This window comes from Momordica charantia (genome assembly GCF_013281855.1).
Source record: "Momordica charantia cultivar OHB3-1 chromosome 1 unlocalized genomic scaffold, Mcharantia_2.0 BLBB01000001.1, whole genome shotgun sequence".
Taxonomy (NCBI): domain Eukaryota; kingdom Viridiplantae; phylum Streptophyta; class Magnoliopsida; order Cucurbitales; family Cucurbitaceae; genus Momordica; species Momordica charantia.
In genome coordinates, this window is record NW_028275157.1 from 21142731 (window position 1) to 21156789 (window position 14059).

General features: G+C 35.6%; 3 protein-coding genes across 3 annotated transcripts; 1 reads left to right on the forward strand and 2 right to left on the reverse strand.

The window, feature by feature from the left end:
• Window positions 1–3541: 3541 nt before the first annotated feature.
• Window positions 3542–6056, forward strand: PFK2 (phosphofructokinase 2). Its single transcript, XM_022276922.2, has 2 exons — window positions 3542–4253; window positions 4999–6056. The coding sequence occupies exons 1-2, from the start codon at window positions 3702–3704 to the stop codon at window positions 5818–5820; spliced, it is 1374 nt and encodes a 457-aa protein (XP_022132614.1). The 5' UTR covers window positions 3542–3701; the 3' UTR covers window positions 5821–6056.
• Window positions 6057–6093: 37 nt separating this feature from the next.
• On the reverse strand, window positions 6094–8493 carry LOC111005456 (E3 ubiquitin-protein ligase RGLG2). Its single transcript, XM_022276955.2, is given in 10 exon segments — window positions 6094–6220; window positions 6301–6357; window positions 6473–6734; window positions 6828–6955; window positions 7055–7160; window positions 7251–7330; window positions 7432–7529; window positions 7611–7724; window positions 7834–8062; window positions 8317–8493. Coding segments are annotated over 10 exon segments (1335 nt in total). The 3' UTR covers window positions 6094–6136.
• Window positions 8494–10812: 2319 nt separating this feature from the next.
• Window positions 10813–12057, reverse strand: LOC111005434 (uncharacterized protein At4g26485). Its single transcript, XM_022276923.2, has 3 exons — window positions 11682–12057; window positions 11361–11559; window positions 10813–11290 (listed from the first exon to the last, which is right to left on the reverse strand). Exons 1-3 carry the CDS (start codon window positions 11893–11895, stop codon window positions 11005–11007), a joined length of 699 nt encoding a protein of 232 aa, XP_022132615.1. The 5' UTR covers window positions 11896–12057; the 3' UTR covers window positions 10813–11004.
• Window positions 12058–14059: the final 2002 nt, after the last annotated feature.

Genomic DNA, 14059 nt, shown 5'->3' on the forward strand with positions numbered 1-14059 from the left:
AATTCCTTCTAAACAATGTTATTATATTAAAAATTAATAATAATAACACAAAAGATTTAAGAGAATTAAAAAAAAGCATAGTAAGATAAATATGTTTAAAAAATAGGGTAATATTGTAAAGAATCAACTATTTAAATATTGCAAATGTAAAGTTAGAAATTTGGAGTAGCAATTTAAAAATGTAAAATTTCAAAAAAAAAAAAAAAACTTACTTGGTACTTTTTTAGTACAACATATTGGAGAGAGATTCAAACTCACAACCTCTTGATTTGAGGTATATGTCAATTACTGCTGATCTATGTTCATTTTGGTCATATACTTGCCACTTTAATATAAACTTGATTTTAATATGAATAAACTAAGTGCGAGTACTTTATAAAATTTGGCCAATATGTAGGAGAGCTATATATATAGTTTACTTTATATGAATTTTGGCCAATTAGTAGGAGAGTTGTGTGTATGTATGCGTGTGTGTATATAATTATATATATTTTCTTTTTCTTTTTTTTCAACTTACGAGGTTGTTGATTAATTCATCAGAATTCACTCAATGATTCTATTTATGTCCACAGTTTACTTTTCTTAATGGAAAAATATCTCTACTAATTAGACAATGAAATCAAATTCATTATTGTAATATATCTTCCAATTAAGCCATTTAATTAGAAATATGATTCTAATAGATAACGAATCTAATTAATTATTACGATATATTTTCCGATCAAACAATTTAATTAATAGTTAAATAATGAATCCAATTCATCATTAAGATATATTTTATAATTAAACAATTTAATTATAAAAAATAATCTTTTTTTAGTATAATATGTGGGGTGGGAAGATCGAATTCACACCCTCTTAATTGGAGATATATGCTAATTCATTGAACTATTTGGTTTTGCATTAAAAAAAATAATCTCCTAAGAATTAATGAATCTAGTTCATTATATAATGTATATGACATGATCAAATAATTTAATTGTCTTTTGTCAATATGAGTATAACTTAATTGGTTAAGATTTTTATTTTCTATAAATGTTCGTGGATTTGAATCTTCACTCTCAATGTTGTACCAATCTTTTTAATTGTCTATTAAAAAGCAAATATTATTTATAAGGAAAAAATACACTATTGGTTCATGAGGTTTGAGATATGTGTCTATTTAGTCCCTGAAGTTTCAACACTTTGGGAGGTTTGATGTAGGTGTATATTTAGTCCCTAAGTTTCAAAATAGATATTTTTTGTCCTTACAATTTGAAAAATAGTTATAAATTGTCATTTGAGAGTTAGTTGACTGTCGGTGGCTTTCCATCCTTCTTCTTTTCCTCTCCCATCTCTAACCAACAACCACCGACCATTTTTATCTTTATCCATTTCCTACCGTCGATGGCGAGCGGAGACACCAAAAATGTTATTAGAAAAATTAAATTCTCTTTGTACCAATAGTTTCATATAATAATTTTTTCCTCATTTTAAAGAAACAAAAAAAATTATCAATAACCCTCACGTTATGTATTGGACTTAAAAATGAAAAACGATCGAAGGTTGTTGGTCGGAGATGGGAGAGAAAGAACGGAGATGGATCAAAATGCATGTTTAACTCAAACTCAATATTGGACTAGATCTTCTTCCGTTCAACGCACTAAAACTCAAAACTCTTAGAAAAATTGAAATATTTCCAACAATTAAATGGTCCATAACTTCAGTTGGCCCATGGTCCATTACCATAAAAAACATACGCATAGTGAAAGTAAACCCATGATTCTGTTGAAGGTGTGAAAAAATAAAATAACAAAAGTTGAAATTGAGGTTGAAGCTGGGCCTCTCTCTCTCATTCTACACAATTAAACTAAAACATTGGAAATATCAAATTAACAACAACGACAAACAATAACGTGGACATTGAAATGGACGAAATACACATCAAACCCAAGGCCAAGAGCCTAGCTTCGCTGTAATGTTAAATTGTTAAAAGTAAATTAGCAAATATTTTGTTTGGAATGAAACAGACATTTTTCACAGCCAATTCCAAACTCAACTCCAACTTCACCATCACTCTGGCCATTGTCGTTTTCGTTGCTTTTTGCGCCCGGCCAGGCCAGCCCCAACTCCACCAAATCCCACGAACCCCTTTTGGATTTATTCATCCCATTTCTTTCTGCCAAACAAACAAATTAAACTTGAGACTCGAGACAGATTCGGCCTTCCCCACGATATGCTCTGTTTCCTCTGTTCTGCTTCGTATAAAAAAGCAGTCCCACTCTCAATGATTTCTCAATCCTGTTGTTGCTGCAACCTCCACCGATAGTGTGATGTTGTCCTCTTTAAACCGACCTGCCTGGCTCCCTGAATGCCAACTAAAAGGGCTTTACGAAAGCGGTTTCGTATCCTTGTTAATTGGCGTCAAGGGAGTCATGCAGGAAATTTATGTTTACTGTGCCATTTATAATCTCTCTGGTTATCTCCCTCCTTTGGATGTTGGCTCCTTCAATCACATTATAGAATTTATCTTGGGAATATATGGAGGTATAGCTGTTTTTCGTCACATCTTTTGCCCTCTTTCCCTGTGTTTTTGTTTGTTATTTTACTTTCGCTGTGAAAAATATTTGTACCTGTGTCATGTGTGGGGATTATTGTTTGTTAGAAAAATATTTAGTTACAAATAACTAAAAGGCAGTGGAACTTTTTAGCTATGGTCCAAAGATGAGTGTGGACTAATAATTTATTGTTCTATTTGGAAAAATATTCGGCACTCATCCTTTGCTAATGGTTAGATTTCTTGCGGTAGGAAAAAAAAAGGTAAAGAAAAGATGTACATTTTTTTTGCGTTTTATAAAATAAAAAAACTGTCAAATTTTTATTGGTGGTGTGGTTAGCATGGGTGGTGACTATGAACATGATGGGTGAAATTTTTTGGTCGAAATATACATTTTAATGGGTATAACTATATTAGCAAAACAATTTCAAAATTAATATGCTATTAAAAAACTTTAGGTAATTTTAAAGTTCAAAACTTATCTCTCAAATCATAGCTAAAATGTATATAACATTTATTGTCAGTCTAAAGTTTGAGATCTCCCACTCCTTCAAAACTTGTCTACTTAGTACCTACGCCTACACTTTCTTACGCTACGTGGTTATTATTGTAATTCATGTTGTATTTATTACGATGTCATTTGATGTGTATTTTGTTTTATATTTTCTATTTTTGAAATTCTTGATATATATTTTACCTCTCTTAAAAATTAGTAAGAAAAAAGCAGAAATTTCTTCTTTATTTAGATATAGCCAAAGTTGAGGAACTAAACTTAGAATTAATCACACTTATTAATTTGAACATATAATTTAGTAGATAAGTTACCGACCATTTAAAAGTCATAGTTGAATTGTCAATCCGAGTATACTTGGGTAGTTAAACATATCTTGTTCAAATTTTAGAGGTGGATCGGAGGTCTAAAAAGTTGGATAGGGAAAAAATTATTAAATAAAATATAAAGCAACCAATATAGATAAACCAAGTAGATGAGTCTTTTTAACCAGAATCTGCCAAGTTTCTGTTCCAACAATATGTTAGTCAATTTTCTCCTTCTTCTTCCTCCTCCTCCTGTCGACCTCTTAACAAGCCACCTCAACAACTCTGTCCCCATTATAATCCCACTTTGTTCTTCTTCTTCTCTGGCTCTCGCAAAATAATTAAAATAATGGCCGCCGGAACCACCGATCAACAGCGCTCCATCGGCGTCGAAAAGCTCCCCCACCTCACGGACTATTTCCCGGACCTCCAGACCCACACAAACCCTCTCCAGAGCAACCAATTCTTCCACCCATCCGACGGCTTCTACGTCACGCCCACCGACGTCGTCCTCCGCCACACCGCCTTCGACCTCGCCGCCAACTTTCCGGCGACGGCGGCGGCCCCACTCCAGGCGTACCATCGCGCCGGTCCGCGCCGGTCCATCTATTTCGAACCGGGAAGTGTCCGGGCGGCGATCGTCACGTGCGGGGGGCTGTGCCCGGGGATGAACACCGTGATCAGAGAGCTGGTGGTGGGGCTGTGGGAGGTGTACGGCGTGCGGCGGATCTGTGGGATCGTGGCCGGATACAGAGGGTTTTATTCCGACAACGCGGTGGAGCTGAACCCGAAGCTGGTCCATAACTGGCATAAGAGAGGCGGCACCGCCCTCGAAACCTCCAGAGGGGGATTCGATCTCCACAAAATCGTTGATGCGATACAACATCAGGGTTTCAATCAGGTTTAATTTGTTTCTTTTTCTCTCTGTTTCCACTTTCGATTGGTTCGTTTTTCTTTTTATTTATCCTCTCGATTAGATGGTATAGAAATGAAGGAAAATTTTAGAAATAAAATACTAGAGAAAAGAAAAATCATAGTGTGAAGGTATGGAGTAGTACTCCTTTTTAGCAATAGAATAAAATTTGATAACTATGGAGCAAGATGGAGCAAGGAAAACAAAATAGGATAAATAGTTGTCAAATTTTTTTAATCATGGCGAGTGAAAAAATACATATTCACCAGTAAAGACCTAAGTTTTATCTTTATTATTTTGTTCTTGAAATACATGCGAAAATATATATTTTTTAAAATTTTATTTTAACTTAGATGAAAATAATGTGATTTTATCGCGATAACACATTTTTGGACTTATTTCAAGAAGAAAAACACACACGTTTTTTTTTTTTCCTGAATATCATTGAATCATACGTGAATTTTAAATTTTAATGTTAGCATTATATAATTCTGTTTGAGACTTTGAGTGAGTAAGTAATTACGAATTGTACTAAAAAAAAAGGAAATTACGAATTAAGAAAAGAAGAAAACAAAACAAGAAGTACTATATTTTAAAAACAATTTTCTGGAGAAAAATCTATAATATTTGATCACCATTCACTGCACGTCATGTCCAATAATTTGCAGTTTTTGGTCTTAGGAGTTTGATTGAATTGGGGTTGTTTCAATGGCGATTTGTTGCGAATGAATAGGTCTACATTATCGGAGGAGATGGCACAATGCGCGGCGCCGTCAAGATATTCGACGAAATATGTCGTCGGAGACTTCAAGTCGCCGTCACAGGAATTCCGAAAACCGTCGACAACGACGTCGGAATCATCGATCAATCATTTGGATTTCAAACGGCCGTCGAAATGGCGCAGCAGGCAATCAGTGCCGCCCATGTGGAGGCCGAGAGCGCGGTGAACGGCATAGGTCTGGTCAAATTGATGGGCCGAAGCACCGGCCACATCGCTCTTCACGCCACACTGAGCAGCCGAGACGTCGATTGCTGCTTAATACCTGAAATGGCCTTCTACTTGGAAGGCAGCGGAGGGTTGTTTACGTTTCTCGATCAGAAACTGAAGGAGAATGGCCATGCGGTTCTGGTGGTTGCAGAGGGAGCAGGGCAAGATTTGATACCTAGAACTGAGGCTCAAAAAGAAGAGAGGGACGAATCTGGAAATCCCGTCTTCTTGGACGTGGGCGGATGGTTGAAGACGGAGCTCAGGAATTGGTGGGCGAGAACGCACCCTGGTGAGTTGTTTACAGTAAAATATATTGATCCTACTTATATGATCCGTGCGGTGCCTGCAAATGCTACGGATAACTCCTACTGTTCCTTGCTGGCTCATTCGGCCATCCATGGCGTAATGGCTGGTTATACTGGATTTGTCCCTGGCCCTATTAATAGACACTATTCATATATTCCATTGAAAGAGGTGGCAGAAGCAAAGAATGAAGTTAATACGAGAGATCATAAATGGGCATGGGTTAGATCCGTCACCAATCAGCCTGATTTTGTCAGAAGCTAACCATTTGATCCGAGAAATCAGAATCCATGGGGGGTTTTTAGTTGAAATAAATTTTAGGATTCAATGACTGGAAAGTATTGTTGAAGATATTTGTAACCTGTCCTTAACTTTTGACATCAAAGTGCTTGTTTGGTAGCCCATATTTTTGTAGGAAATGATATGGGCATTGCATATACTTAACTTTTGTGCACACCAATCAAAATGATCAAACACTTGGTTGTTCTTAAGCACACAAATCTCTGCTACGATTACTTTAGCAATACAGAAATGCTTTTTCAGAGAATTCCTAGAACTGGCTTATTCCTGATTCATATTGTTAGTTGATCAGCTTTATCCTGGTTTCTATCTGGGTCTGACATGATGGGCAGAAGAAGAGATCTTTACCACAATCCGAGCATGCCTGCAACAAAGGTACTTGTTTGTATGTAACCATTATTTTCAAAAAAGAAAAAAGATAGAAAAAGCGGCGTGGTACATTACCTGATGTCCACACCCAAATACCAGATCTCTCTCCTTAGAAAAGCATACGGGACAAATCTGCAAACCACAATGGGATCATTAAGAAATAGATCGTCTTTGAATAACATTGTAGGTTTCTAGCTAATATGTGGTTATCTGATGTTACTGCTCTTTAAACTGTAAGAAGCATTACCCTGTTAAATGATGATGACAACGACAACGGCGGTGAACGCCCTGAAGGAGAGGGAGAGGGAGCAAAGCCAGATGGAGGTGTGTGTATGTTGCTGTTCGGGGGAGAGGGAGCAAGACCAAATGGAGATGTGGGCATGTCACTGTTTGTGCGCCTATAGCTTGGAGAGCGCCTATAGCTTGGAGAAGAGTTGAGCGAGATATTGGCGATTGGAGGAGGGAGTGGCATTGGGAAAGGGAACCGCCCTTCAGTTTTTCTTTTTTGGCTGCGAGTGAAATTTTAGAAAGTGGAGTTAACCTTGGGAAAAGGCAATAACATTGATAAGCTGCATTATCGGAACATTCTGCTGGTAATTTACCCCAGAAGTTGGAGGCTGATTGTTGCTTTGTATTGTGGTGGTATCTCCATTAGAGATTGCAGTGCAAATTCAGTTTCCTTTCTAGGCGTTGGAATGGCCATCGACATGATGTTAGTAAAATTAACGAACTGCAACAGACAATCAAGCACGGAATGAAAACAGAAGTTTGAAAAGAGAACTAGAAAGATGGTCTTAAGAGTCTGCTAGTTCTTTCTCTTCTCTTTCACCTGGAAATTGTCGAATTTTCGAGCCGGGATTTGATCATCACACTCGTACATCTGGTCCCACGGTCCATCACCCACACCGACTAAAATTATGGACGAAGGGTATTTGCTGCACAAAGAAGATCAAAACTGAAGCTACAAAAGGCAATGTCAATTGTCAATGTTTCAAACATGTGCTGATTTATAAATTTCAATCAACCTTGCTTCCACAATAGCATCAATGGTGCTCTGTTCTTGAGGACTAAAGTGGCCATAAGGAGTGTCTACACTTCTTGTGACCTTGCACAGAGAACAGGATAATATGAACCAAATCAGCTTTAGAGGAACCAAAAGCAGTCTGAATAACAAGGATCAACTTCAACTAATATGTAGCCATTAACTTGTCCATCAGCAATGATCAGAAGAATATGATACTGCCCGTCGCTATCATTGACTATTCTGATGGCGTTTCTGATGATCGGACCAAATGATGTTGGACCTGACATATCAATGGTACATGAGTGAATGAAAATTTAAGGGGCATGAAGAAGAGAATGGAATTCCAGTGAGGAAAATGTACCAGCTAGTTTTACATGAGGAGCTCTTTCTCGGTAGCAAGAGAGCACTTCCTCAAAACCATGGCAGGGCCTATCTTCCAGATGGAAGCTAAAAACTTGCTGATCGCCTGTAGTTGCTGAAGAAGTAGAATGAGAGATGATTGGAACTTTAAGATATAGCTTTGAAGATTCAAAGTTACAGATATGTCATGAAATTCTACAGTTCGATCACAAAATCACACCAACCATCTCCAAAGCTGTAGCAGGGGATTCTGTTATCCTCATCGAATTGTCGAAGCGTCCTTCCGATGATGGATATTGCTTGCTCATAGGGATTGGGACAATCTCCACCAAGGTCATGCAGGTTCCTCCCCGTGAAAGATTTTTTCCCTGTCCACTCATTGCTTTTTGTAAAGTCAATCCCTATGATAAGGTTGGAAGACTCCAAGCCTGCCTGTGCAAGGGCTCCAGTCACCTGCAAGTGCCATAGTCAATCAACTTTAGCATCTAATCAGGATTTATGAATCCAATTAAGTGATTAACAGATTTTCTAGGCACCAACACTATTCTCAAACAGGGTAAAGTTGTGACCAAGATGTTTCTTTTCAATCTTCTTACGCAAAGAAAACTTGACCCAGTATTTAATTTTCAGCCGTTTGTGCAAAAAACTACATAAACAAGGCGAACGGAAACGCTTCAATGGAACTGATGAGAGAAGATGGATGGTACCTGTTCAAGGGAGTCAAAATCGTCGCCATTTTTGAGATAATCTGGGGAACGAAAAATGGACGCCGTACTAATGCTCGAGGGAGAATGACAAACACACGAACAGTTTGATGACTGCCCCTGATCAGCACCATGGAAGTGGAAATGTCATTCAATCTGCTTAGAAGGTTTTCCTCCCATTTTCTGTTTTGATGTTTGCTTTGATTGATACTCTCGTTGTCAAAAGAAGCAAAGACACTATTTTCCCCAGAAACCAAAGGGTGGAAGAACAGAGGAGAAGATTACTGAGAATGAATAATATGTTGAGGAAGATGTTCTGGTTATAGATTAGATGTAATTCAGAAGCATCAATGTCTGAGAATGAGCATTTAAAGCCAAATCAGGAGGTTTTTCTATTCGATAGAACTATCAAAGTCAATGAAATGAACAAATTCTACCCAGAAAATCAGAAGTTTCCAAGAACCAACTTTCAAGGGAAGTTCCTTAGTGAATGAAATTTTAAAAAAAGAAGCTGAGTATTTTAGATGATAAAAGTCAAGAATATAAGAATTCCCTGGATAATTACAAAATATAAGCTTGGAAGATATAGAGGAAAAAAGGGAAAAACTTTGCCATCAGCATCTTTATTTTTAATTTTTATTGTAAGCTTCTTACCTGTCTTTTGTTGAATGTTTCAACAAGTTTATAAGCAGTTCTATGGGAGAGAAGCATCCTTCTCTTTTTTTTAATGTAAAATCAAATTTATTCAACAGAATTGATGATGATGGTTCAATTATTATCTAGTTTTATATAAACTGTAGAATTTTCATAAATAATTCAGATGTGAATAAGTTATTGCTTTCCTGATGTTACAAAGCAAAGACTATTTTCTTCAATCTGCAAGCTCTCTTCTAGTATTGTAGAACTTCGTTATCGAATAGAAATAGATAATACAGTAGAGTTCAAGACCATGTGGGACAAGTCGACAAGTATTTGAACTTCCATTCCAGCTTTTGATCGAAGATTTATGTTTTAACCACATGAACTATGAATAGTAATTAAAGGAATCGGGATGGTTGAATCTTCATTATTTTGTTTGTAATGCAATATATATACCAAACGTCTACTCTTTCTAATAGTTCTTAACTGCTACTATCGAAACACTGTGTATCTTGTGTCTTCATATTTCTTTGATATTGTCTTACATGCTCATGTTGGCTTGATATTGTTCATTTAGATGAGAGTAATGTTATAATTTCATAAGAACCAGTAAAAAGAAAAAAAAAATCTTTACAACAATTTAAGATTGATAGGATTTAATCGAAGCATTGTGTTCCTCTTTCTAATTTATTTTAAACTTGTCCATTTGAAGCTTGAATGTGTCTCTCCCATCTCTAGAGAGAAGTGTTCAAGCGAGGTTGATTTGTAAATTTATATCTTTAACACGAGTTTATAATATCAAGGGTATTTGGCTTAGTTTTAGAGTTTGATTTTCAAAATATTACAAAATTAATCCTAATTTTACCGTCCAATGTTCATGTCTTTTTAAACAAAAATAACAATCTTGCTCGTATATGAGTGGTAATAAAACACAAGACAAAAAATCTTTTACATATATATATATATATATATATATATATATATATTCCATTAAGTTTGGCAATAAAATAGAAAGAAAACATCTTATTAGAATAAATATATGGCTAAAAGGAGACTTATTTGTAACTTCTTAAACAACCACAATAAATCTATAACTATAAATATTTAATGTAGGTCATGCATGAAAATTTTCAGTAGCAATAACCTCATTCACAAAATTCCTTTGAAAAAAAAAACACTATAAAATCCATAAAACAAGAGGGTAATTGAAAAAAATAATCCAAAAAGTTATGAGTTTTAGAAAATTGACTCCCACCTCAAAAATATTTTTTCCAACCTCGTTAATGTCATTTATTTGTATTTTTTTATAATTTTGCCCTCATCCAGTTAATATAAAATCATTATCAAGTTCTTTCACCAATTCAAGCACAAATATATTTCTATTTTTTTCATATACATCTTTTATAAGTCCTGAAATTCATGGGATCAGAGTATGAGATTCGTGAAATTTTGGTTAAGCTTGCATGAATCTCGCCTACAATTTAAGAATTGCATGAATCTTGAGATTCATTCCATTTCAATTTTAATTATAAAAATAAAATTTCGATTGAAATTGCATGAATTTTCGTCCTAGAAATGCATTCCATATTTTTTTTACCAAAAAAGACAAAAACAAAATTACTCAAAATCAATCTTTTTTATCTTTAAAATGCATAGGATATTAAATTCTAAATAGATAGTCACCACAGTTTGAACTCATTTGCTGTGAATTCTTTTGCTATTTATATCAGTTTTTATTAACTACTAGGTCATCCCTGGTGGTTTCCATCTAGCTAAAATGGTGATTTCTATACTCATCCAAAAAAACCACCATCATTAATCTGATTACTAATGTGATGCACAATTCCTAAAAATACTATATACCTGATAATTTTCGCCTAATTTGCCATTGATTTCATGAGAGCGACAATGAAACTGCATCCGCCATTGCCAAACTCAGTTTCTCAGAGACAAATGACAGAATCAGAGAGTTCATAACAAAGTCTACGGCATAGAGAAGAAGAAGAAGAAGAAGAAGAAGAAGCTCCCTTCATTTGCTTTGCCATCACCATGTTAGCGAGATTCATCGAGCTTAAACTTGTAAGTGCTGCAATCCCCAAGCCTAAATGGCTCATCCGATTGACCACCATCGGCTCTCTTGTTCTGATATCCCGGATAATCACCCCTCCGGAACGGCACCGCTTCCTGCAACTTGAGCCCCATTTTCATGGCTTCCTCCACCAGCTCCCACTTGTCGTACGGTTCCCCTTCCTTGTGCGTCACGTGAATCTCCCCATCTCCTTTCTTCAACAGAGCCTTACCGTTCCTCAGAAACCCTTCCACCAATTCCTTGTTTAACCTGTAGTTAGTTCCAGTGGTAAGGGAAAATTCGATGTGTAATGAAGAAGAGAAGACGATCGGTTACTGACTGGATCTGGCAGAAACTGTCTTCGCGAAAAAGGAATCCGACGTGAGGGAAGTTGTAGACGATGCGATCGAATCTCTGCGTCCTGAGGAAGAAGTGTTGGCTCATGTTTCGGGCGTCGATCCCGTAGAATACCAAACATCCCCTTTCTTCTAGCTCCCTCACGTTCCGAATTGCGTTGCTGTACTTCTTTTCTAGGTCATCTGAGAATCGAGAAATCGAAAATCGAGGAGCGAAATCAAATGAAATGAAATCAGTCAACTGAAATGCAATCAAATGAATAAATCAGTTCAACATAGAACAGAAGAAAAGGCAAGGATCAGACCCTGAGAATCGAGGGAAGTGGCTACGATGTTGCGGGCGGATCCGAAGCGATTGGCCAAACACAGAGAGAAGGAGAAATCGCCTTCTCCGACGAGTAAGATTCTGTGTCTGGATGAGTAGTGTTTCCTCCATACTTCTTCTTCTTCTTCCTCCTCCTCCTCCTCTTCCTCATCGGAGGATTCCATTTCTCTCTCGTTCTCCGTCGCTAACTTCATCGCCGATCTCACTCTGTGGAACTGAATCGACGCTTGGAATTCCAGAAATCGCGATGGTCGATCGCGATCAAATCATTAATTTTTTTCTTAGCGATGAATCCATTCCCAATGTGAGAGTCAGTGGGAAGTCAAGCTTTTCTGTTCCCTGTCACGACGACGCTTTTCTATAGGCATTTCATCCTCAAAATAAGTTAAAATTTATTATTATTATTATTATTTTTTTGATAACTTAAAATTTTTATTTTAATATTATGTTTATATTATTTGAGTACAAAGCATAGTATGCTTACATATTATATCTATATTAATAATATTTTATTTTGGGTAATATATATGTATATAATAAAAATGAAAATTTCAAAACTAGAAAGATCAAAATCAACCAAAGTTAAATAATATAGAAATTAAAATTATCCTATTGAACCTATGGACATAAATTTATACATCTATCCTCACGTCTTGACTTCTATCTTTTTATTTTTTGGTTGTTTAAGGTAAAATTTGACAAATCATGAGTAATAAGTAATTAGATTCCTCAATTTACCATTACCTTTGGTATTTATAAGAATTATTACAACCACAGCAAAATCGTCGGTGTAGTGGTTGGCGGCACATGAGTTCAAACCATGGTTGCCACCTACCTACGATTTAATATCCTACGAGTTACCTTGTCAACCAAATATAGTAGGGTCAGACGGTTGACCCGTGATTAGTCGAGGTGCACGCAAGCTGACCCGGATACATGGATTTCAAAAAAATAATAATAATAATAATAATAATAACATGTCAGACTTGAAATTCATTCGTGAGTGTGAAGATTCCAATATTTAACTTTTTGAGGATAGATATATAAGATATTTGTTGAGTTTGCCTATTACAGTGATCAAATTGAGAGTAAGAACTGAACAAGTAAACTTATAAATGAAAATAATGCTAATTATAATTTTCTTTGTATATTCGTTTAAAAAATAAATATTTTAAGTTGAAAACAAAACTTGGTAATATTGTCGACAAGGTGTGGTTTAAACGCATGTATAATTGAAATCGTCATCTAATTAACTAAAGCCAAATTTTAACCACTTAAAATGATCAATAAAACTAAATTTATTATCAACCATTCTGAAGTGAAGTTAGTTAGTGAATAAAATTAATGTGATGTTGTACCATTTCACATGCTATATATTTCCCAATCTAAAATCTACCTAACGAGTGTTCTTGCCGAAAAATCGATAATCACAATAGATCATCGAGAACACTCTTGGATTTGAGACCTGCAAAAAAAAGTTAGCACTCCGACGGTCTAGTTAGTCTCTGTGCTTTATAAAATAATGGAAAAGCATATGTTAATCAGTTTTTGCATACCCCTTCTCTATTTGTCTCATGGTATTTATAGATGAAGTAAGGAAATGACCGTTGAGGAGTTTGGCTCCTCATTTGAATTAAACGGTTCCCACTCGGTGGAAATAGGAAACCAGAATGTTTAGTGGGGGAGCGGTTAGATTGTCATTACGCAAATAGTGGGGTAAATCGTTTGACTTTACGTCCAGCTCGGCTGAGTGTTCAGCTCGGTTATTATCCAACCTCGTACTCGGACAACTCCTCCTTTGATATTCTCCCCTGTAATTAGATCGATGGAATGACATGTCTTCGAGATCGGAGGGTTAAACAACGAGGAACTAAATTTAGAACAGAAAACTTACATTTTTTTAGACTTTATTTGACGACGATTTTTTATTTTTATATACATTTTTTCTCTCATTTTTTGGTTTTCTGTTTTTTTTTTTTCATTTTTTATTTATAAACCAACGGGGTTTATGTGTTTCAGACTTTAGTTTTAGTTTTATTTCTTTTTTCATAAAAAAGGAACATCAAACAATTTTTATATAATATTTTATTTATCTAATATATTATTATTAAAAATGTTTAAAATGTTTAAGCTAAATATATATGTGATATGTCCTCAACGTTTGATTATTTTTTTCAATTTTGTTTCTAATATTTTAAAAGTTTCAATCAGATTTCTAATATATTGATTTTTTCCAATTAAGTCTTTCACCAAAAACTAGTTGACAAAATGATGGTATAATTACACTTTATTAATTGAGTTAAAAGTATCACGGAGGTAGTGTAAATTCATGGACTGAAAATTGTTCCCATTAAAATG